Raw genomic sequence first — 24,364 nt, 5'->3', positions numbered from 1 at the left:
TGGATGTTAAAGTTGCATAGACAGCGCGCGATCTACCCTCCTTCGCGCGCGTCGGCTGCGTTCACTTTCAGCGTTACCACTTGTCGCATTCACACTCGATGGTCTGTCCAAACACACTACACTCACAGTGTCACTACGTTTGTTCAATTCTGACTTCACCGGTTTTTTACACAAACAAATCACTGGATTCCATACATTAGATAGTTTGAAGCCATCCTCACGATTGAAATTTTTATATTTGTGAATCTCAATGGCTTCTCTTACCAATCACGGTCTATATCCCGGTCAATATAAGTCTAATGATATCGAGTTAATTTTGTTAACAACTTTCACTCATTTTGTGGCCCAATTTTTGAAAATGCCCATATAAAATCGAGGGTTTACTGGTGAAACCCGATAAGTTGAGCAAACTGGTTTTTGAAATTCGAACTATGTGTAATTTCCACAATGTTGTTATTTCAAGGACAAATTATCTCGATTTATCGGGTTTCACCAGTAGGTAAACCCGATAAATCGAGATCCCATACGAGGGTTTACTGGTGAAAGCCGATAAATCATTTTTTTTAAATAAGAACATTGTGGAATTTGCACATAGTTCGACTTTCAAAAACCAGTGTGCTCAATTTATCGGGTTTCACCAGTAAACCCTCGAGTATCTTTAGCTGTCCAATATGAAATTGATCTAAAACGCCCGGTCCGTTGAAAATGTACTATGCTGCAGTATCTAGCTTGATACTATCGGCGCACCATTTTAGGCATGGGCATGAGGTCCGAGTCGTCTATGAACCGGTGGTTGTCTATGAAGTCGAGCAGCCGCTCCTTGGTCACGGGGTCTCGTATACTTTCGCATACCGCTGCAAACAAAATTAATTCTAATTTAAACGGGCAGTTAAAGTGAAGTTAGACGATTCACATACACATACAGTATGACTAAAAATAAAAATTTGGAAAACCCCCGGCATAGTGGCCAGATTTTTATGAAACATGGCTAAGAACACTCCCGACTAATTCAGCTTTCAAACATAAAAAACGAAATCTAAATCGGTTCATCCGTTCGGGTGCTACAATGCTACAGACAGACATATACGTAAAACTTACAACACCCCGCCGTTTTTGCGTCGTGTGTTAATAATTTAATTGGGCAGTTTAAGTAAACGATTTACTAAAAACAGTAGAAATTTATCGTATCGTAAATATAAATTTAAGTATAGAGTCGAGATGTACCTTTATGGATAATATGTGTATACTCGTAAATATACTTACATTTAGCAGTATTATAGCTGTTAGGGTAGGACTTGTCAGTCCTCTCCCTCATGAAGACCCATCGGTTGTTCTCGTAGGTGCACTCAATGATCTTGTTGTTGAGGTGTTTGATGTCCTTGGTAACTTTCATCGTGGCGAACGGAGGTTCCAGCTGCCCAACGAACAGTTGGCCGATCTTTTTAGGGAGTATACTGGAATACAATCATTATATTAATATTATGTTTTAATGAGATACTTCTCTATTAAGCTTAGTATAATTTTAAAAGTGGATAAAGTACTGACCTGGATTCCAAAATTGGCAATCTAGTTATTGTAGAATATATTGTAATTATCTGCTGTATTTAACGTCTGGGGCTCATTTCTCAAAACTGAAAGTTACAAGTTACAAGCGGTTGTCACTTGTGACTTTCAGTTTTGTGAAATGGGCCCCTGTGGCCCGTTTCTCGAAAGGTACAAGCCTTGTATTACAAGTGTGTTTCCATGACAACCCATACGATTTGACAGTTCGCGCACTTGTAATACAAGGCTTGTACCTTTCGAGAAACGGGCCCCAGGGGCTAGCCTAGTTGGTAAAAGTGTCGCCATCTAAGCCCTGAGTTCGAATTCCGGTAAGAGCATTTTTTTGTGTGATGAGCACAGATATTTCTGGGTTATGGAAGTGTTCTATATGTTTAACTAATTACATAAACCGTTGACTGATTACCTGCAATACAAGGCTTCTTGAGCTTACCGTGGGACTCCGTCAATATATGTAATAATGCCCTATAATATTTATTATTATACAGAGTGGAGCCTGTAACAAAGGCGAAGAATTGAACTCTAGGCTATTCTCCTTATACTGATCAACATTTGTTCGGTGACTTTTAAAAATAACTTGTATTTTGATTTTTATCACCCTTGAAAGTTTTTTCTAAGAGGTAATGTATTGCGAATTCTGTTAAGTCTAAAATGTGACAGACAACGTCAATGACAACAATAATGGCGTACATTGAAGCTAATATTTATTTTGTATGAAAAATTAAAAAATTAAAGACTTCATAATTTTTAAAAGTCACTGAACAAATGTTGATCAGTATAAGGAGAATAGCCTACAGTTCAATTCTTCGCCTTTGTTACAGGCCCCACTCTGTATAATACTACATACCCTTGGCCGCCTTCCGTGACGATCTTGAGCCTAAAGTCGACGCTGTTCATGTGGCTCGGCTTCCATTTCAACACGTCTTCACAGGGCCCGGGCACGTAAGGCTGCAAACAATTAGTTGGGTTAGGAAAAACGAACGAATGAAATAGTATCAAGCAGCGATTGTTAATATACCTAGATGTCTAAAGAGCTCTCAAAAATGACCCCACGAATATTGTGCCACGTTAGGCGGGGCCTCAATATTGTGCCACGGAGCTTGTCAGTGCGCTAATGGAGGCCAGTCGGAACAGTTGTAGTACGGCATATTTAGAATATATGTTTACAAAAAGAATATGCCGTACTGTTTTGTAATATCATGTGCTAACCGTTCCAACAAATACGGAGAAAAATATGGGATTAAGTTTCATGTGTAATTTGGCGAGGATCATAATTTTTTCGATTTATTTTGTACGAGCTATTTTTTTATGGGGATGATGTTATGCAATATTTTTAATAGCCATTGATATTTAAAAACTTTCATTTTTGTATAATTTTATTCGAAGCGTTCGTCTCCGGCACTGTTTTACTACTTAAATGCCTACACTATGCCGGTAGATCTTACTAAATTTTCATTCCTATGCCACCGGCATAAGTCAATTTTTTATTCCCATGCCAGCGGTATAGGGATATGAAGTTTTTAAACACATCTGCCAAGCAAGTGTGGTCGCGCGATAAATGATAAAACATCTGACCGTCCCCCCTAAATATATAGTGCGATAGGGACGGCCAGATGTTTCATTATTTATCGCGCGATCATGCTTGCCTGCCTGCTGTGCGGCCTACATAGGCCAGTAAACTTGTTTAAACACACGTACGTGTCAGTGGCATAGGAGTTCGATTATTTTGATCACAGACCTTGTGTCCACGGCATAGTGGTTTAAATGGCCAATCTGAACACATTCATGGACACGTATGGTATAGCATACGCGTAGCCATTTGTTTCCTTTGGTCTATGACAGATGACGTCACTAAGCGTCCCTGAACGTGTTAATTTAGAAGGTTGTAGAATAGAAATAGACATGACCTGTGGTCCGGTGTCAGTACGGCGTATTATGATTTTGGAACCACTTTTCGGCTGACATTTTGTTTGAAAGTAGTGTTCTATGTTATTATCTTTCGGTGGCGACATCTAAGTAAAAAAGGTAAAATTTATAAAATGAAAGCCTGCGTTTAACACCTATTAACAATAGATGGCAACTGACAACAACCTGAACGTGACTATACATTGATATACAGATACAAATTGAATTTATCTAGCCATAGAAATACTTATTATAGCGGAATACGTTTACGACATAATTAATATTTTTAACCGACTTCAAAAAAAGGAGGAGGTTCTCAATTCGACTGAATGTTTTTTTTTTCATATGTAGGTTGTTACTTCATAACAACAAATTAATTATGTAGTTATTTTTTAATATGCATAAAATTAAATTTATTTTTGTTAGGTTCTTTAATGTATGACATAAACCCATCCCTTTTCGTGTCAAATTTTAGTCAAATAATATGAACCGCGAATTCTTAGCTGCCAGTACGTACAGCAAGAAGGTTATTAGCCGAATAAAAAACCCCCGACCGCGATATAGTAGACCGATTTTCATGAAACATGGCTAAGAACCCTCCCGACTAATTCAGCTTTCAGACCAAAAAAATCTAAATCGGTTCATTCGTTCGGGAGCTAAGATGCCATAGACAGATACACACACAGACAGACAGACACGTCGAACTTATAAGCTTATAACACCCCGTTGTTTTTGCGTCGGGGGTTAAAAACGGGATTTCAAATCGAGATTGTATTCCATATTATGTGTAAATTGTATTGTGTGTTAATAATTTCACCACCGCCCACCGCCTTTCCTTCCGTGGACGTCATAGAAGTCGACTGGAAGATATAGGTTCAGTGGTGGTGCAGTTCAGAAGGAAAGAGGGGAAGAGGAAGACCCAGGAGAAACTATTTCACCCAAATTAAAGAAAAGGTTCAGGTCGTGTCGTATCAGAAGGTGAAGGAGTTGGCAGAAGACCGGACGAGTTGGAGATTGCTCCACCGACAAGAGTACAGCTCTTAAGTTAGAAGAAGAAGAAGAAGGTGGTGCAGGCGATATGGGCTGCCAACCTGTCACTGAATCTTGAGCAGTTACATTCACATGTGGACATTCACAGGACCGTTCAAACTTTGCATAGTGACTTTTGAGATTATAATGAACAACTTTTATCATGAAAGATGGGATCAATGCTGAAATCGCAAAAAAAATTTGGATGTTTCATACATTTGATAACCGGTCCTAGCGGGTAGTGACCCTGCCTTCACTTGCGGGTAGTGAAGCCGCGGTCCCGGGTTCGAATCCCGGTAAGGGCATTTATTTGTGTGATGAGCACAGATATTTGTTCCCGAGCCATGGATGTTTTTCTATGTATGTATGTATTTGTGTATTATATTTATCGTTGTCTGAGTACCCACAATACAAGCCTTCTTGTGCTTACCGTGGGGCTCAATCTGTGTAAAAAAAAAAATGTCCTATAATATATCCACTATATTCAGTAGATGAATATAATATGGAATTAAAATTGTAATAATTGTTTGACGTAAATGTATTTTCATGTTCAATTTACTTGACATTTTTTGAACTATTATTATACCAATTGCCCTTATTTCATTTTAATATGACGATCATTATAAGATACCTAACTATGAGACTTTTAATTTGACTTGTGATTTATTATTTATTTAATTTTAAATGACGGTGGTTTTGAAAACCACATTTACAAATTGTTAATTTAATAATTTCTATTGTTAAAACCGAAATAAATTACACATATGAAAGAAAAAGTGACCAAGTCCTCTGGTGCCTGAGGCTGGAATCGAACCAGCGTACTTTCCAATCGCGGTAAATGCCTCTTTATCCGCTCGGCCACCCAGGTCATAGCTGTCGAGGTCGAAATTATCTCTCATATGAGTAATCTATACAAGGACTCGTAGCGCCCTCTGTCCATCCCTAGGGCAGAACGGTATGGTTCTTGCCCCCCGTGTCCCGTGCCTCGTTTTTTTCTTTCATATGTGTAATTTATTTCGGTTTTAATTTATATACATAGTAGTGTGACCTGTGTGACTACTTTAAGACAGCACAAGTTGAAATATTTTCAATAGATTATAATTTAACTTGTGTTCATTAGAATTTCTATTGTGTTTTTGAGTATTATTGTATCTTTTGCATGCCAAATTATTATAATTGTCTTGAATTATTGTAAATTCATATAGGTTAACGTGGAATAATTTATACTGTAATTTACCATTATGAAATAAATAAACTAAACTATCATATATATTTCGACTGTCATGATGCCGCTCATGTCTATGGAACAACCAACATTTTTTTTTTGCGATTTCAGCATTGGTCCCATAATAAATCTTATCTCAAAAGTAAAAGTCACTATGCAAAGTTTGAACGGTCCTTTTTATTTCACCGTGTATAGAATTTATACACGGTGCTCGTGAGCATTGCGAGAGATTTTAACCACGCATTTCTGAGGTTAGGAAAGATTTTTTTTAATTCACATGAGCAAAATTTTGCCAAAATTTTTTTTTTACTGTTTTCGAATGTATTTTCAGATAAAAAGTAAATGTTATTCATAAAACATTTTTTTCTAAAAACCTCATTTTTGAAAGTTTTTATTTCGTACTTTTGGACATCTATCAATGAGGATAGTGAGACTAATTCTCCATAATGGCATCAACATCGTTAAAAAGCCTTTTGTACTGAGTAACAATAAGATTTTTTTTTTCAATTGGTCATAACTCTGAAACTAGGCGAAATCTAGAAAAGTGTATATGACATTTTAGTCTTAAAATGGGATCAGCTCACGAGTACCGTGTAGAACTGTTGTTTGAAACCTGTAATTATATAACATACCTCCTTAGAAGGCTGGAATATGAGTCCATCAGGTTCATGAGACAGTGCTTTGGCGAATTTCTCTCCCAGTAGCTGGTGCGCCATTCTAACTTCGTAGAACTGCTTCAGGCGTACGCTGAAGGGCTCGCGCTCCCGGTGTATCATCTTCTTCTCCATTGCTTTTAACCTAAAATTATGACAGTTAGATTATTTTTCTTTGCAAAATGCGCTATATTTGGTGTTACATAATTATAATCAAAACCACGAGCTCTCTGCATTCTAATAAAAGAAAATAATTCTAGGCCGCTGCGATATACAACATTCTCGCTTCCTGGCTCCTTCGAACAGAAAAATAGCAAACAGAACTTGGCCAATAAATGAGCAATTCCCGAAAAGTTTGTACATTTGGATCACGTGTCCGATTTTTAGGGTTCCGTAGTCAACTAGGAACCCCTATAGTTTCGCCATGTCTGTCTGTCCGTCCGTCCGTCCGTCCGTCCGCGGATAATCTCAGAAACCGTTAGCACTAGAAAGCTGAAATTTGGTACCAATATGTATATCAACCACGCCGACAAAGTGCAAAAATAAAAACTGGAAAAAAATGTTTTATTAGGGTGCCCCCCCCCCCCCCCCCCCTACATGTAAAGTGGGGGCTGATATTTTTTTTCATTCCAACCTCAACGTGTGATATATCGTTGGATAGGTATTTAAAAATGAATAAGGGTTTACTAAGATGGTTTTTTGATAATATTAGTATTTTCGGAAATAATCCCTCCTAAAGGAAAAAAAAGTGCGTCCCCCCCCCTCTAACTTTTGAACCGTATGTTTCAAAAATATGAAAAAAATCACAAAAGTAGAACTTTATAAAAACTTTCTAGGAAAATTGTTTTGAACTTGATAAGTTCAGTAGTTTTTGAGAAAAATACGGAAAACTACGGAATCCTACACTGAGCGTGGCCCGACACGCTCTTGGCCGGTTTTTGATAAAATTGGTAGGCTGATAGAGTCCATGATGCTGAGCAAGATCCATTAGGTTTCCCAAAATGTCCCAGGTAGTTACCAGATTTCTATACATTTTCGGTAACAAAAAAGGAAAGTTTCATACAAACTACCTAGGATATTTTGGAAAACCTAGTGGATCTTGCTCAGCATTATGGACTCTATCAATGAGCCTACCAATTTTTATCAAAATCGGAGACGTGATCTAAATGTACAACTTTTCGGGAATGCTAAAATAAGAAAGTCTTACATCACATGTTTTTCGATCACTTGCCACACAAAGCAACCTTGGGCGCTTGTTTTTTCTATTACCAAAATGTTCAAGGTTATAAATTTAAAATCAAGATTAAAAAAACCGGCCAAGTGCGAGTCGGACTCGCGCACCGAGGGTTCCGTACAAACCTGCAAGGTTTACAAAGTTCGTTCATTACGACACTCGAGTCATAACTATGGTATTTTTATTGCAAAAAAATGGGTAGTAAGGTTAAAATTATTAAAAAAAAATATATTATGTGATGTAACTAAAAATTTATGGTTTTCGTAATTTTTCCTTTATCTATGCTATAAGACGTTGCTTCGTACCAAATTTCAAGATTCTGAGTTCACGGGAAGCACCCTGTAGGTTTTGATTCCCTTGCAAGTGTCGAAAATTTGCGGCATAAACGGCTGTATCTTTTGATTGCGTTGGCTTAGAAGTTTGATTTTTTCACAGCTTCAAGGGACAGTAGACCTGAGTAATTGATATAAATTTCAGCTTCATACCTCCACGCGTTCCTGAGAAAAAGGGTCTTGACAGACGGACGGACGGACGGACAGACGGACAACAAAGTGATCCTATAAGGGTTCCGTTTTTTCCTTTTGAGGTACGGAACCCTAAAAACAGTAGTCTTAGGCCCACTTGCACCAAACACTTAACTCAGGGCATAGATTAAAAATAAGAAGATCATACCACCCCATACATTCAAATGCGACCGCCTAAGAACGCGCATACACTACACCACATATATATGGCGCCACAAAAAAATGCCTTGTTGTCATCGATTATTTGTAGATTGGCGTTAAGTGTCACTTTCGAGCCATAAATCTATGTCAAAAGTGACACTTAACGCCATCTACAAGTATAATCGAAAGCTACAAGACATTTTTTTGTGGCGCCATCTATGTGTGGTGTAGTGTATGCGCGTTCTTAGGCGGTCGCATTTTAATGTATGGGATGGTATGATCTTTTTATATTTTATCTATGCTCAGGGTTAGTGGGCTGTCAACTGCCAAATTCCATATAAAATGGTGGGTTAACCCATTTTCGTTGGTGCAAGTGGCCCTTAGATCGGCGGTTCTTAACCCGGGGGTAAAATTAGTATTTTACGGGGCAGATAATCTAATCCGATCCGAGATAACAAAGTAAAGTAAGTCAAGTTCCCAACAAAATAATAAAAAACCGGCCAAGAGCGTGTCGGGCCACGCTCAGTGTAGGGTTCCGTAGTTTTCTCAAAAACTACTGAACCTATCAAGTTCAAAATAATTTTCCTAGAAAGTTTTTATAAAGTTCTACATTTGTGATTTTTTTCACATTTTTTAAACATATGGTTCAAAAGTTAGAGGCCCCGGGGACGCACTTTTTTTCCCTTTAGGAGCGATTATTTCTGAAAATATTAATATTATCAAAAAACGATCTTAGTAAACCCTTATTCATTTTCAAATACCTATCCAACAATATATCACACGTTGGGGTTGGAATGAAAAAAAATATCAGCCCCCACTTTACATGTAGGGGGGGTACCCTAATAAAACATTTTTTTCATTTTTTATTTTTGCACTTTGTTGGCGTAATTGATATACATATTGGTACCAAATTTCAGCTTTCTAGTGCTAACGGTTACTGAGATTATCCTCGGACGGACGGACGGACGGACGGACAGACAGAAATGGCGAAACTATAAGGGTTCCTAGTTGACTACGGAACCCTAAAAACAATACCTATTACTGAAAATATTAGGAACCACTGACAGATACTCTGCACTTACCTAGGATTAATAATTTCATGTTCTATGTAGTCCATCCTGGAAGGAAAGAAGGCCTTTTTGGATATGTCCTGATTCTCAAACCGGATGATATCGTAGCACAGGTAACGCGGTATCTCCTTGCCGTCTACTTTGTCTATCACCATCTCCTGAAATAAAATTATATGTTGCATAATGCGTATCAAACCAAAGAGGGTATATAGCACAGATGTCATATATACCATAGATCAAGCAAACGTATCTACTTAGCGTGTCAAATGAACTCAGTAAAATCCACTGAGTTGTCCGTCTTTACTCGCAGCTTGCAGCTTTCGGGCGTCCATTTTTGTAAAAAACAAAAACAAAACATAAAAAATGCCTCGTTACGTGATATTCAATTGCAACAACACAAAAATTATGAACAATCAAGAGCCTGAGACATATTTAAAATTACAGGCAAGAATCAACTTCAGTACAAAATTTGACACGCTCGGCCCCTATACAAATATATGAATTTGTTTCTTCTATCTAAATTAAGTTCTGTGGTATATAGGGTACTAGCTTTTACCCGCGGCTTCGCTCTTTTAGGAAAGTGGGGGGGTTAGAAAGAGACAAAAAGTAGCCTATGTCACTCTCCATTCCTTCAACTATCTCCACCTAAAAAATCACGACAATTCGTCGCTCCGTTTTGCCGTGAAAGACGGACAATAGTTATTTGTTATACAAGGGGGCAAAGTTGTATTTTAACGCAGAGTGTAGAATTGAAAAACGAGCAAGTGAAAGGATTCTATAGTTGAACCACGAGCGAAGCGAGTGGTTCGAGAATAGAATCCTGAACTTGCGAGTTTTTTAACACACGAGAAGTAAAATACATTTGCACCCGAGTGTAACACAAAACTTTTCCCCTCACTATAGCGAGGAAACTACAACGCAAAAAATGCGTTTATCACTGCTTCCAGTAGTTCCGCAGGTGGTAAATCATCTTTATTACTAGATTCACCTACTTTTAACAATTTTAAAGCAGTTAATTTGACTTTTTTCAAGGTCAAATTACTTTACCCACTAGTGGATAAAATGCGTTTTTACCCGCTGCTATTAAAGGACAAAACACGTGTTTCTGAGCTAGTGAGGGGAAAACAAACAGACACACACACTTTTCCATTTATAATATTAAGTAAGTAAGTAAATATTCTTTATTGCACCACAAGGATAACAGATTACAAATAGCAGACATTAAACATAGGTAGCAACAGGCGGTCTTATCGCTGTAAGCGATCTCTACCAGACAACCTTAGGGTAGCAGGAAATAAAGAATAGACATTTTGAAAATGGTAGTGCAAGAAATAATTAAGAGCGCTATGACAAAAATTGGCGATATATTGTAAAATGCGCAATATTCAACGATAAAATTGTACACTTTACCCATACTAAAAGACAGTAAAAGTACTTGTTTCAGTTAGAACATCTTATTAACTGTCGGTTAATTAAAAAACATACGGAAGAAAAAGCTTATTCAATTGGTAATGATTTTTTTTCTGATGCTCGTTTAGGAAAAACCGCGTGAAGCACTGAATTCGGAGCTCTTATTATGTACAATTTGATAAGCTCACACTCATAAATGCGGTAAATTTAAGTTCCTAATATCTTGTACTTTAGGCCCATTAAACAATATTTATCATTTAATCCTTTGAAATTGAGAAATTGAAAGTAAAGCGAACTCAATTTTGTCTCGAAACTACATCGAAACAAGTGATCATTTCTCCGAAAATCTACATGTTATCGAAGTTATTTTAGTATATAAATAATCTGCACAATCTGCTTAAATTGCTGTTATCCATTTGTCGTTATAATATTTTATAATGATTTTTTGCCAATTTTTTGAAGACTAGCCTTCCTGTCGCTATTTTACCGGCGACGGACGCCTGCGATTTCAGTGCCGCGCCGGAGCTCGTGGAGGTGAGACGTATGTCGCTTCGCTCTCCGAGTTTTCATCGCGAACGTCGAGAATATTTATCGTTGTGTGGGTCGGACGCCTTGTTTATACACGGGCTATCCTCGCATTGTGTGTGTGTAAACAGCGACCAACGAATTTGATCCTAGATCCGTAAATATTTGCTTTTGTAATATTTGGTTATGTTTGAATGTTAAAGTATTACAACGTTTTTTTTTTTATTTATTTATTGGTAAATAACAACTTAAATCTATCTTTACAGGTTTTCCTAATGCGATAGATAAGCGAACCAAACAATAAAACAGTTATTGCCAGTATATAAAAAAAGAAACTAAACTAAAATTAACATAGTGGCCTTTGTGAGATCATTCAGGGAGCATGTAAAAATGTCTATCTCGAGAGCAACTTTATTGATAGCGCGAATCGCCCTCGTAAGCGGACGTTATGATGATAAATATGTGAAAATTACAATACGGTCAAGATGGTAAGACACATCAAGATGGTATTCGGGATCTGATGATGGAGCCAGAAGGTGGTCACCAGTACCAGTGAACCATGGAAGTAAACTACTTCGTGTTTAGGCTCGTTGGGTTCGTCTCAACAAGACCTTTGACAAGAGGTGGTACTTAGGGTCTGATGATGAAGCCAGATGGTGGTCACCAGTACCAATGAACCATATGACTATACCACTTCGTGTTTGGGCTCATTGGGTTCGTCTCAACAAGACCTTTGACAGGAGGTGGTACTCAGGGTCTGATGATGGAGCCAGATGGTGGTCACCAGTACCAATGAACCATATGGCTAAACCACTTCGTGTTTAGGCTCATTGGAATCGTCTCAACAAGACCTTTGACAAGAGGTGTTACTCAGGGTCTGATGATGGAGACAGATGGTGGTCACCAGTACCAATGAACCATATGACTAAACCACTTCGTGTTTAGGCTCGTTGGACTCGTCTCAACAAGACCTTTGACTAGAGGTGGTACTTAGGGTCTGATGATGGAGTCAGATGGTGGTCACCAGTACCAATGAACCATATGACTATACCACTTCGTGTTTGGTCTCATTGGGTTCGTCTCAACAAGACCTTTGACAGGAGGTGGTACTCAGGGTCTGATGATGGAGCCAGATGGTGGTCACCAGTACCAATGAACCATATGGCTAAACCACTTCGTGTTTAGGCTCAACGGGATCGTCTCCAATAAGACCTTTGACAAGAGGTGGTACTCAGGGTCTGATAATGGAGCCAGATGGTGGTCACCAGTACCAATGAACCATGGAACTAAAACACTTCGTGTTTAGGCTCATTGGAATCGTCTCAACTAGACCTTTGACAAGAGGTGGTACTCAGGGTCTGATGATGGAGACAGATGGTGGTCGCCAGTACCAATGAACCATATGACTAAACCACTTCGTGTTTAGGCTCATTGGGTTCGTCTCAACAAGACCTTTGGCAAGAAGTGGTACTCAGGGTCTGATGATGGAGATAGATGGTCGTCACCAGTACCAATGAACCATGGAACTGAGCCACTTCGTGTGTAGGCTCGTTGGACTCGTCTCAACAAGACCTTTGACAAGAGGTGGTACTCAGGGTCTGATGATGGAGACAGATGGTGGTCACCAGTACCAATGAACTATATGACTAAACCACTTCGTGTTTAGGCTCATTGGGTTCATCTCAATAAGACCTTTAACAAGAGTTGGTAGTGGTACTCAGGGTCTGATGATGGAGCCAGATGGTGGTCACCAGTACCAATGAACCGTGGAACTAAATCATTTCGTATGTAGGCTCATTGGAATCGTCTCAACAAGACATTCGACAAGAGGTGGTACTCAGGGTCTGATGATGGACCCAGATGGTGGTCACCAGTACCAATGAACCATATGACTAAACTACATCGTGTTTAGGCTCATTGGGATCGTCTCAATAAGACCTTTGACAAGAGGTGGTACTGAGGGTCTGATGATGGAGCCAGATGGTTTTCACCGGTACCAATGAACCCATGTAACTGAACCACTTCGTGTTTTTTATGTTATTCACATAATCGAGTTGATTTTTTGGTGACCACCATCTGTCTCCATCATGAGACCCTGAGTACCACCTCTTGTCAAAGGTCTTGTTGAGACAAACCCAATGAGCCTAAACACGAAGTGGTTTAGTCATATGGTTCATTGGTACTGGTGACCACCATCTGTCTCCATCATCAGACCCTGAGTACCACCTCTTGTCAAAGGTCTTATTGAGACGATCCCATTGAGCCTAAACACGAAGTGGTTTAGTCATATGGTTCATCGGTACTGGTGACCACCATCTGGCTCCATCATCAGACCCTGAGTACCAGCTCTTGTCAAAGGTCTTGTTGGGACGAACCCAATGAGCCTAACCACGAAGTGGTTTAGTTACATGGTTCATTGGTACAGGTGACCACCATCTGGCTCCATCATCAGACCCTGAGTACCACCTTGAAGTAATTAGAATTGTATTTAACTTATTTTTAATATATACTTTACTCTAATGCTTATCATATAACAAAAGCAAATATTTGAGATGGGATCTACTTAAATATGATCACAGTTTATAATTATTACTTTAAATGTTTAAATAAATTTTAACATAATTAATATTATTTTGCGCTATATTCTAGTATTTTCGTACAAAACAATGTTTATTAGAAATCAAAAGTTTATATCGAGATAGTAGATTGTGGTTGTTATCAAAATTCCATAGGAAGGAACCCAATGAGCCTAACCACGAAGTGGTTTAGTTACATGGTTCATTGGTACAGGTGACCACCATCTGGCTCCATCATCAGACCCTGAGTACCACCTTGAAGTAATTAGAATTGTATTTAACTTATTTTTAATATATACTTTACTCTAATACTTATCATATAACAAAAGCAAATATTTGAGATGGGATCTACTTAAATATGATCACAGTTTATAATTATTACTTTAAATGTTTAAATAAATTTTAACATAATTAATATTATTTTGCGCTATATTCTAGTATTTTCGTACAAAACAATGTTTATTAGAAATCAAAATTTTATATCGAGATAGTAGATTGTGGTTGTTATCAAAATTCCATAGGAAGGATCAAGATTGTTTTGTCCATTATTGTAGTGCGAGCGAGTGGAAAGACGTGCTAGAAAGGGTCGGCATATTGGGCTCGCGCGGCGGGTAAAATACCTAATTTCGCCCGACGCCGAAATGTTATAACGCTCTTAAAGGAATAGGAAAATTACACATACACTAAGTATAATAATACACTAAGTGTAATATTAGTATGGATTACTATCAAAATATTCACAGTGAATGCCATCTCACAGGATAAAGACTTTTGAACCTCACTTTTACTTCACCCCAAGCAAATCCTTTACCCCTCCCCCGTGCTTACGTAAACATTTTCCTATTACTTAACTCTTTATTGCATACGAAGCCATTTATGGCCGATATGATGTTAAACTCCATTGAAAACTAATAAAATTTAGATTTCAACAAATATTTTTTTATTCATGTGGTGAAAAGGTTAACGTACGTGTTTTCCAAGCGTAGACAATATGAGTATGTGAGTTGCCATTTGTGTAAAAAAAGTAAATAACTACGGATGACATAAGAGACCCGGCCCCCCAATAGTGCTTACGTAATACTTGAACGACCCCTGAAGCAAATGGTTCTATACAATTCCACAGTAGATCACAAAATATAAACAAGTTAATTTTTGATTTATACTTACGCCATCTAGTAAAGTATCCCTAAGATGCTGTCTCAGATCTTTCCTATGCACAAAACGCAGCCCGAACACCTTGAAAACGCAGTTGTCCCTGTCTAACATGTACACCTCTCCTTCTCCGTCGATTAACATCATGTACCTGTAAAAAATGGAACGTTAGAAAAAGGCTGCTAGAAAAGTAACTAACATATGTGCCGTTCTGAAGCGAAAGGTACAGGGTACAGTCGACTACAAAGAGATGTATCCACTTTTTCACCTTATTACAATGCAATAAGGTGAAAAAGTGATACTTACATCTCTTTATAGTCGACTGTACCACATTGTCGCTTAAGTATAAGGACTTGTCCCACTCACAGAACTCCTAGGCGTTCTGATGGATCTATATTAGACTTTATAAAGGTTACCTGACTCGATCCATCAGCCTTCCAATAAGACACTCTATACGGCTTCTCATGTAGTTTCCTAAGATTCATCACATCCATGGACACCGGCTGAGATCCCGGGAAGCCAGTCTTGTCCCACTCGCAGAATTCCTGTGCCTTCTGCTGGATCTTTACTAGACTTTGCAAGAAGTTGTATATTACCTGACTCCATCAGCCTTCCAAGACACTCTATATGGCTTCTCATGTAGTTTCCTAAGATTCATCACATCCATAGACACCGGCTGGGACCCCGGGAAGCCAGTCTTGTCCCACTCGCAAATCTCCTGGGTCTTCTGCTGGATCTTTACTAGACTTTACAAGAAGTTGTAGGTTACCTGACTCCATCAGCTTTCCAAGACACTCTATACGGCTTCTCAAGTTCTCATGTAGTTTCCTAAGATTCATCACATCCATGGACACCGGCTGAGACCTCGGAAAGCCAGTCTTGTCCCACTCGCAGAACTCCTGGGCCTTCTGCTGGATCTTTACTAGACTTTACAAGAAGTTGTAGGTTACCTGACTCCATCAGCCTTCCAAGACACTCTATACGGCTTCTCATGTAGTTTCCTAAGATTCATCACATCCATGGACACCGGCTGAGACCCCGGGAAGCCAGTCTTGTCCCACTCGCAGAACTCCTGGGCCTTCTGCTGGATCTTTACTAGACTTTACAAGAAGTTGTAGGTTACCTGACTCCATCAGCCTTCCAAGACACTCTATACGGCTTCTCATGTAGTTTCCTAAGATTCATCACATCCATGGACACCGGCTGACACCCCGGGAAGCCAGTCTTGTCCCACTCGCAGAACTCCTGGGACTTCTGCTGGATCTTTACTAGACTTTACAAGAAGTTGTAGGTTACCTGACTCCGTCAGCCTTCCAAGACACTCTATACGGCTTCTCATGTAGTTTCCTAAGATTCATTACATCCATGGACACCGGCTGAGACCCCGGGAAGCCAGTTTTGTCCCACTCACAGAATTATTGGGCCTTCTGATGGATCTATATAAGACTTTATAAGAAGTCGTAGGTTACCTGACTCCATCAGCCTTCCAAGACACTCTATACGGCTTCTCATGTAGTTTCCTAAGATTCATCACATCCATAGACACCGGCTGGGACCCCGGGAAGCCAGTACTGTCCCACTCGCAGAACTCCTGGGCTTTCTGCTGGATCTCGAGGAGGCGTGGCTGGATGTTGAAGGGTTCGACGCCGCGGACGCCCGGCATGAATGTGGTCTTCTTCATGGTGGTTTCTTTGCGGCCTTTCTTGGGTTTTGGCCTGTGAATTTGTTTAATTAATATCATTAAATATTAATCTTAGAGTATTATGTTACGTTTTTGTTTTATATCAAAACTGTATTTAAGTAACTAATGTCTAAAACAATGAGCGCCTCTCGCCATCAAACGTTACAGTTTGGCGAGGATTCCTGTAAACTGTTAATTATAAGTTTATTTTTGTGAATAATAAATTAAAAAAAAAAAAAAAAAAATTGAAATGGCGTGGAATATAAGTTCAATGATAATGAGGAAGCAAACTCAATGATTATCAGATGGAGCCACCCTATTAGTCCATTGCACAGACAAAGAATTTTATACGTGAGAGCGAGAAGATGATGTCTCTTACATATGAATGACAGTGACATGCCTATGCACTTGCACAGGCGCCGCCTGGTGGGATAAAATGTCAGTGTGCCTCCTCATTGACAGCATAAAGTTACAGTTCCCTGGGTTTTTGTTTCCGAAACACGACCAACACGAGGTCATAAAATTGCGTTTATTTTATTATTATTTGTCTGTCTTTTCCATATCTCGGGACCATGGGGTCCCGGACCTTTGGGAGGCATGCGTGGGGCCGAAGCCAACAGCACAGAGGCCCTTTTAGACATTTTAATCTAAAGGCAAGGGATACACGTGGCGGATACCATCCCCGAGCGCACAATATGATACAACCGGAGATGGTCCCCGCCAGGTGCAAAGACTATTGCAGTGCAGCACTTTTGTGCTGCGATGGGAGCTAAGGTCATGGGTTATTGTTTTGAACATTGGATGAACTGGTTAAAGGGCTATGGGAGGAGACTATCGGACACCTGCCGTGACAATTAGTCTCACAATTGTAAAAGGCAGGCGGTGACTCGCCAACTCATTGAGTGGGCCCTGCAAAACGGCCGCACGCACGGTGCGACAACAGAGCAACACTTGAGAGTGGCTAAAAGGTTGTCGAGAGGTGAGTCTGCGGTAGCTTGGTTCCTGATGTTCCATTCAGCAGGCCGCCGGCGTTATGACATTTTACACTTCCAACCTGGAGCATAGGTCCCGCTCTTGCGAATCCACTCTGGCCGGCCGGTTAAGGCAAGTGCAGAGGCGAGGGCTAGATGGAAGTGCCCTCTGGAATAGGGGTCCGCGGTGTCGCCACTCACCGTCAGCTCGCCACAAGCTGCCCCCATTATTATTTATATAATTCAGGCAGGCAGTTGAAAAAACAACTGATATGGCCTGTATCCTGGTATCTTTTTCTAGGTTTATCTCATATTATTATGTTTGTCTAATTTGTTCTTAAAACTGTTGATGTTGGGTTGGGCTGTTGATGTTTGTTTGGGTTGTTGGCAGTATTCTTTCCAACCCAGCTCTGCCAAGAAGTCTTACAGATGTTGTTACGACTTCTGGGAAAGACAACATCGCTCAGTATTCTGCTACCTATAGGCACAGATTATTAATAAGTTACTAACGTAACAGATCCTTCACTTGCCCGCAAAATGACAAATACCCTTTATTTAACAAATACTAATAAGTTACTACGTAAAACCCAGAAGGTACTCTCGGCCACTTGTTACCTCGAGGCAACTGCTAGCGGGTAGGTACTTAACGCGCGACCGCGAGCGAGTGACGTAGTTATAGGCATTTAAAAATAGTGCACTATCAGACGGTACTATTATTCCACTTACCCTGATGCGTTTTGCGATGAAGTAGACTGCGAGTTACTCGGCGTACTGTCGTCATAGTCCTCACCTTCTTCCTCTGTTATTTGGAAGAAAAATAAATATAAAGCAATGAAACATGTTTTTAACAAGTCGAAATTATTTCGTAAGCACCCCAGGGAGACTTCCAAATAGTACATTGCATCATATCATATCATAAGGAAGTAAAATGATACCTATATTTACGCTAAGGGTGTACATTGAATTGAATCCTAAGCAAAGCAAATGATTCTATAGTTGAATTCTGAGTGTAGTGAAGTGTTACCCTCAAGCTGGAAATTATGTGTTTGTGGAGTTGTTGTTTATACTTGCTATGTTGTTTCGTGTATTGAGGTGTGCAATAAAGAGTATTTGTATTGTATTGTATTGTATTGTATGTTCCAAAATATTATTTATCCTAAAAATACAGGAAACAAGAAAAAATCAAGTCTTCAAACAGAAAAGCGACCTTTTTTTCGCAGCATGGAAGACAGGTGTGGATGGACAGACAAATGTGAGACACTGGGGAAATTACGTTTGTGTTACAGAGACAATATAGTGTTTGTTTTTTTTCAGTAAAAATGATTAGCTGGGTCCACACAGGCCGAGGCAAGTCGCGAGGCAAACGAAAATTATTTAGACGCGCCTGGGCCGTCGCAGCGTAAGCGTTTTGTTCGGCCGAGCAATCTGCCTCGGCCGAGGCATATCTATATTGGTCGTTTGTGTGGAGCCGGCTTGACATACCATCGCACCAATCGGGCCTGAGCGGCGCGGCGGGCGTGTATTCTACGTCGTCGTAGCGTCTGTACAGCTCCTGTAGGTAGTCTTGCTTGTAAATACCTGGAGGCCTGTTGAAAATGATATTTATAATGATTAAGTCCTTGTTGATTCTATTACGCCGACAGATTTTTAGTACATTTTTTCAGGACTTTATAGCTCAACAAAGGTTGAGTTCATGATTGTTGCCACCGCCTACCGCCACGCGCCATGTAGAAAATCTAAGATTACTAACTACAATTAAGCCTGGCGTCCACTAGCCTTACCGAGCCGAATTTCATTCATTATCCTTCTGCATTTATTATGAAACTGCGTCCATTAGCGACGCGTCAAATCGAATTCACTGTTCATTAGTGAATGTATGGAGGACTCGATTCGACGCGGCTCGACTCCGTAAGTGGACGCCAGGCTTTAGACAGTACTGCAGTGGTAACCATATATTACAAGAATATGTACTGAGAGGGCATTAAGTTCTTAACAGACAAATTAAAACAACACCATGTTTTGGCTTACGTGAAGTACAGTAATAAAGCTTTAATTGACTTTCACATGACATACACATACCTCATTTTAGCGAACTCTATAATCGCAGCCTCTACGCTGCAGTCCAGCTGCTCAACCATGTAGGAGACGAGCAGAAAGCCAGTTCTGTTGAAACCATGTGTGCAGTGGACTCCGATCACCTCCAGCGGGTTCTGGCTGAGGAACTTGCTCACCAGTTGGATGAACAGTCTGAAATAGAAAAATTGATTTAATGAACTTACCGCATCATCACTTACCATCAGGTGTGATCGTGGTCAAACGTCTACCTATTTATACTAAAAAAAAAAGAACTTCGCCTGTGTGGTGACGGGTTAAGAATTTCACCACCCCCTTTCTTCCCGTAGGTGTCGTAGAAGGCGACTATGGGATATGGGTTAAATTGTGGTGTAGGCGAGAGGCTGGCAACCTGTCACTGCAATGCCACAGTTTCGTTTTCTTTTAACCCCTTATTTGCCAAGAGTGGCCCTGAAGCTTTAGTAGTTTCATGTGCTCTGCCTACCCTTTTATGGGATACAGGCGTGATTGTATGTAAAAAAATAAGCGCGTTACAAAACACGGAGAAACTAAAAAGCAAAAAATAATAAACCTTTGAATTCAGATTTCTTGTCGTATTGCAATAATCTAAACATCCAAATTATAAACAAATCAATTATTTTTGCAGTCGGTACCAGACCTGTTCGTCGCCTTGCTATTGCCTGTTTGCCCCACCCAACCATACGCAGGCTGGCACCGACTCCAAAAATAATTGATTTGTTTATAATTTGGATGTTTAGATTATTGCAATACGACAAGAAATCTGAATTCAAAGGTTTATTATTTTTTGCTTTTTAGTTTCTCCGTGTTTTGTAACGCGCTTATTTTTGAAGGCGGTTTTATTTTTTGTTAAAAAGTTTATTTATTTGTTGATTTTTAGTGGTTCCTATTGATATTATACGTATCAGTTTGAATACATGTACACTAGTGAAAGAATTATCCTTTAACTCCTAACCATTGAGGAGTTGACCTTCCATCATCAGCTCAGCCACATAAAATTATTACCATCAGGCGTAAATACTGGTTTACCTTTGAAAAATACACTAAAAACATTACATGTGCCTATAACATTTGAAGAGTTCCCTCGATTTCTCCAGGATCCCATCATCAGACCCTGACTTGGTGCCAATGGGACCATCTCGGGGTTATACCCGTTCGATCAAAAAAAAAATTTTGAAAATCGGTCCACAATTCTCGGAGATATCGAGGAACATACATACAAAAAAATAATAAAAAAAAAAAAAAAATTCAGTCGAATTGAGAACCTCCTCCTTTTTTGAAGTCGGTTAAAAACATTACATGTGCCTATAACATTTGAAGAGTTCCCTCGATTTCTCCAGGATCCCATCATCAGACCCTGACTTGGTACCAATGGGACCATCTCGGGGTTATACCCGTTCGATCAAAAAAAAAATTTTGAAAATCGGTCCACAATTCTCGGAGATATCGAGGAACATACATACAAAAAAATAAAAAAAAAAAAAAATAAATTCAGTCGAATTGAGAACCTCCTCCTTTTTTGAAGTCGGTTAAAAAGAACTTTAATACCACGAATCTAGATTGTAAATCTTATGTTACCTAGTGATATATTTTCTTGAAAGTATGTTTGAGATATCCTACAGTCAGAAAGACTGAAAAGAATAAGGGTGGGTTGCATCAAACCGTCTGTCACCGTTAAAGTGTTTGTTAAATATTATTGTATGGGAAGTTCCATAGACGTCTGCTGCGTGACGATGATGTGTCTGTCAAATGTGGTTGATGCAACTGGCCCTAAATCTAAGTAATTAGTGAAAATGAAATATTTATTTTTCAAGTAGGCATATTACAATGCGCATATGAACGTCAAATAAAGCTACGCCGGCTCTAACCCTACGCCTCAGCCTCGAGAAGATTTCAGTCCCCCCTCAGTTGGGAGGGGGGTATCCACTATGGGACCGGCAAGAAACTCGGCGGGCAACTTCTTTTCAAAACATTACATCTTATAATTAACATGCATTAAATAACAACATACAATTTAACATGCAAAAGTATTCATCAAAGAATATGAACAGACTAGGTACTCTATGGAAATCAATTTCAATAAATTATATTATTGCTTAATAATACGTCGTTCTTCTTCAGAGAAAACATATCAAATTGTCATAGAAGAAAAAGATAATATGAATCTCAATATCATTAAATATGTAATTTACCTACACAACATAAAATATAAAATATTTGATGTGCTTTCTTATCTGAACTGTGTCCTCTATACATAATACAATTATTTTAATTGCTATTCGTTTTTTGTAGTTTCTGGTTCGGGCCATGCATGTTTGTCTGTCAAATAGTCCTCGACTCTGTAATAAGCCTTTAACATCAATGATTTTTTTAAGTAGTTCTTAAGAGCTGGGAGGGGTAATCTCAAAGCAGTGTCAGGTAACTTATTATAAAAATGAATGCATTGCCCAACAAATGACTTCTGTACTTTACGGACACGAAACTTCTTTATGGCAAGCTTATTTTTGTTTCTAGTGTATAATTATGGATATCAGAATTCTTAGTGAAACAGTCTAAATTCTTAACAACATAAATTATACTATCATAAATGTATTGGGAAGCTACAGTTAAGATATTAATTTCTTTGAAGAGTTCTCTTACTGATTCACGTGTTCCTAAGTTGTAATTAAATAGAACGAATGGCTCTCTTTTGTAATACAAAGATAGTCTGTATGTCAGCTGCTTTGCCCCAAACCAGAATACCGTATGATAGTTATGACAGAAGCAGTATTGTTTCCAAAATTTTCTGCCATTAGTTATTAATCATCAAAAAAATTGCTCGAGACCACATCTATGGCTAGATTTGGAAGAGGCCTTCAGCTAAGGGGGTCTTGTTTATCAAAAGATATTAATTTGTAAACTTACCTAAAATATAAATGTAATCACTAACAAAAACTAAATTAAACTAGAGAAAAACTAACAATTACTAACAAACAGCAAATATTTAATTGTACATAATAACAGGCATTAAGAGGCTTTTTATTTTTTATCATTATTATTTATAGTCATTAAGTATATGACGTGGATATGTATAATATTTATCAAAAGCAAACCAACCTAGTTTGATCTAACGAAGGTGTCTCTCCGTGTCCGCGACAGGACATCTTCACATATTTGCAGTCCATATTCTCTATTTCTGTCTTGTCATAGAACCTCGTTGTGTTGGTGAGGTCCACCCACATCCCAAGTTTTACCTGTGAACATTTATGTTACAATTAAGAGAAATTGGAATTTATAAATATTTAATAGTTATTTGTTATACAAGGGGGCAAAGTTGTATTTTAACGCCGAGTGTGGAATTGAAAAACGAGCAAGTGAAAGGATTCTATAGTTGAACCACGAGCGAAGCGAGTGGTTCTAGAATAGAATCCTGAACTTGCGAGTTTTTTAACACACGAGAAGTAAAATACATTTGCACCCGAGTGTAACACAAAACTTTTCCCCTCACTACAGCGAGGAAACTACAACGCAAAAAAATGCGTTTGTAACTGCTTCCAGTAGTTCCACAGGTGGTAAATCATCTTAATTACTAGATTCACCTACTTTTGTCAATTTTAAACCAGTTAATTTGACTTTATTCAAGGTCAAATTACTTTACCCACTAGTGGATAAAATGCGTTTTTACCCGCTGGTATTAAAGGACAAAACACGTGTTTCCGAGCTAGTGAGGGGAAAACTGAATTTTGTATGGCAATGGAGAGTCCTCTCTGAGGTTAAACAGCTTTTAAGCAGTTTTGGCTCTCAACTCAATTTGACTGCATGTAATACCTTGCTTAACGCGAGTGATGCGTTCCAGGGAAAATCGCGTAAAGCGTATTTCGCGTATATCGGGGTCACTTGATTAAGGTACACCACCAGAAAAATGTTATTATTAGTACCATACAATCTGATTATGGCTAAGAAAGCCGGATGGCAGATGAAACATCAAACACAAAAAAAAAATTTACTTTAAAAATTACAATCAAATAGCTTGTTTAAAGAAACTTTAACATTTTACATTTAAAAAACAATAACAGAGTGCTATTTTTATAGCGAATCCGCGCTAAACGGGGTCGCACAAGGTGGGGGTTACTGTAATACATCATTTCATAATTATATTTTACTATTTTCTAGTAACGTCCCACTTTGTTGCTTGCTATAAGGACAACTGTATAATAATACAAACAAATTTCATCCTCAATAAGAGACAAAGTCAAACCTTTCACTATAATTCAAAACATATGTATAAAACTTTCTATTTATTTATTTGCTCCTAACTGTAACATTTCAATTTAATAATAATAATAATAAGATAATACTGACCGTGCAACTAGGACCGCCGGAGGTGTCCCTGCATGGCAAGTACGGATCGAGCGTCGTATCAACTCGTTTAGGACTCTCATTGCAAAGCTGATCTGCTTCAGAGGGGGTAATAATCGCCCCCGAGTAATGCGCTTTGTGAACCAGGCGTTCGCGGGGACGGGCATCAGGCCCCGCGACTATTTGGCCAATGTCACAGAGCGCATCGACTTCCTGAAGCAGAAAGTCTATGCATGGGCAAGCCGTATTCGCCGCTACAGAAAGCGTGTGGACCGATTC

The 24,364-nt window shown here is 39.0% G+C and overlaps 1 protein-coding gene across 1 annotated transcript in view; it reads right to left on the bottom strand.

Moving 5' to 3' along the window:
- Positions 1 to 465: 465 nt before the first annotated feature.
- LOC125226836 (mRNA-capping enzyme) overlaps positions 466 to 24,364 on the bottom strand; it is a 28,440-nt gene continuing 4,541 nt past the window's right edge. Inside the window, exons 2-12 of the mRNA XM_048130962.1 lie at positions 22,844 to 22,980; positions 19,736 to 19,903; positions 19,139 to 19,242; positions 18,383 to 18,455; positions 16,474 to 16,719; positions 15,020 to 15,155; positions 9,354 to 9,499; positions 6,352 to 6,517; positions 2,408 to 2,508; positions 1,264 to 1,454; positions 466 to 854 (exon numbers count right to left, since the gene is read on the bottom strand). Of these exons, the coding sequence (XP_047986919.1) occupies positions 736 to 854; positions 1,264 to 1,454; positions 2,408 to 2,508; positions 6,352 to 6,517; positions 9,354 to 9,499; positions 15,020 to 15,155; positions 16,474 to 16,719; positions 18,383 to 18,455; positions 19,139 to 19,242; positions 19,736 to 19,903; positions 22,844 to 22,980 (1,587 nt within the window). The 3' untranslated portion in view covers positions 466 to 735. The remainder of the gene's footprint in view (positions 855 to 1,263; positions 1,455 to 2,407; positions 2,509 to 6,351; positions 6,518 to 9,353; positions 9,500 to 15,019; positions 15,156 to 16,473; positions 16,720 to 18,382; positions 18,456 to 19,138; positions 19,243 to 19,735; positions 19,904 to 22,843; positions 22,981 to 24,364) is intronic.

This window comes from Leguminivora glycinivorella, chromosome 6 (assembly GCF_023078275.1).
Source record: "Leguminivora glycinivorella isolate SPB_JAAS2020 chromosome 6, LegGlyc_1.1, whole genome shotgun sequence".
NCBI classification, from domain to species: domain Eukaryota; kingdom Metazoa; phylum Arthropoda; class Insecta; order Lepidoptera; family Tortricidae; genus Leguminivora; species Leguminivora glycinivorella.
This window is presented reverse-complemented; position numbering and strand designations above follow the sequence as displayed.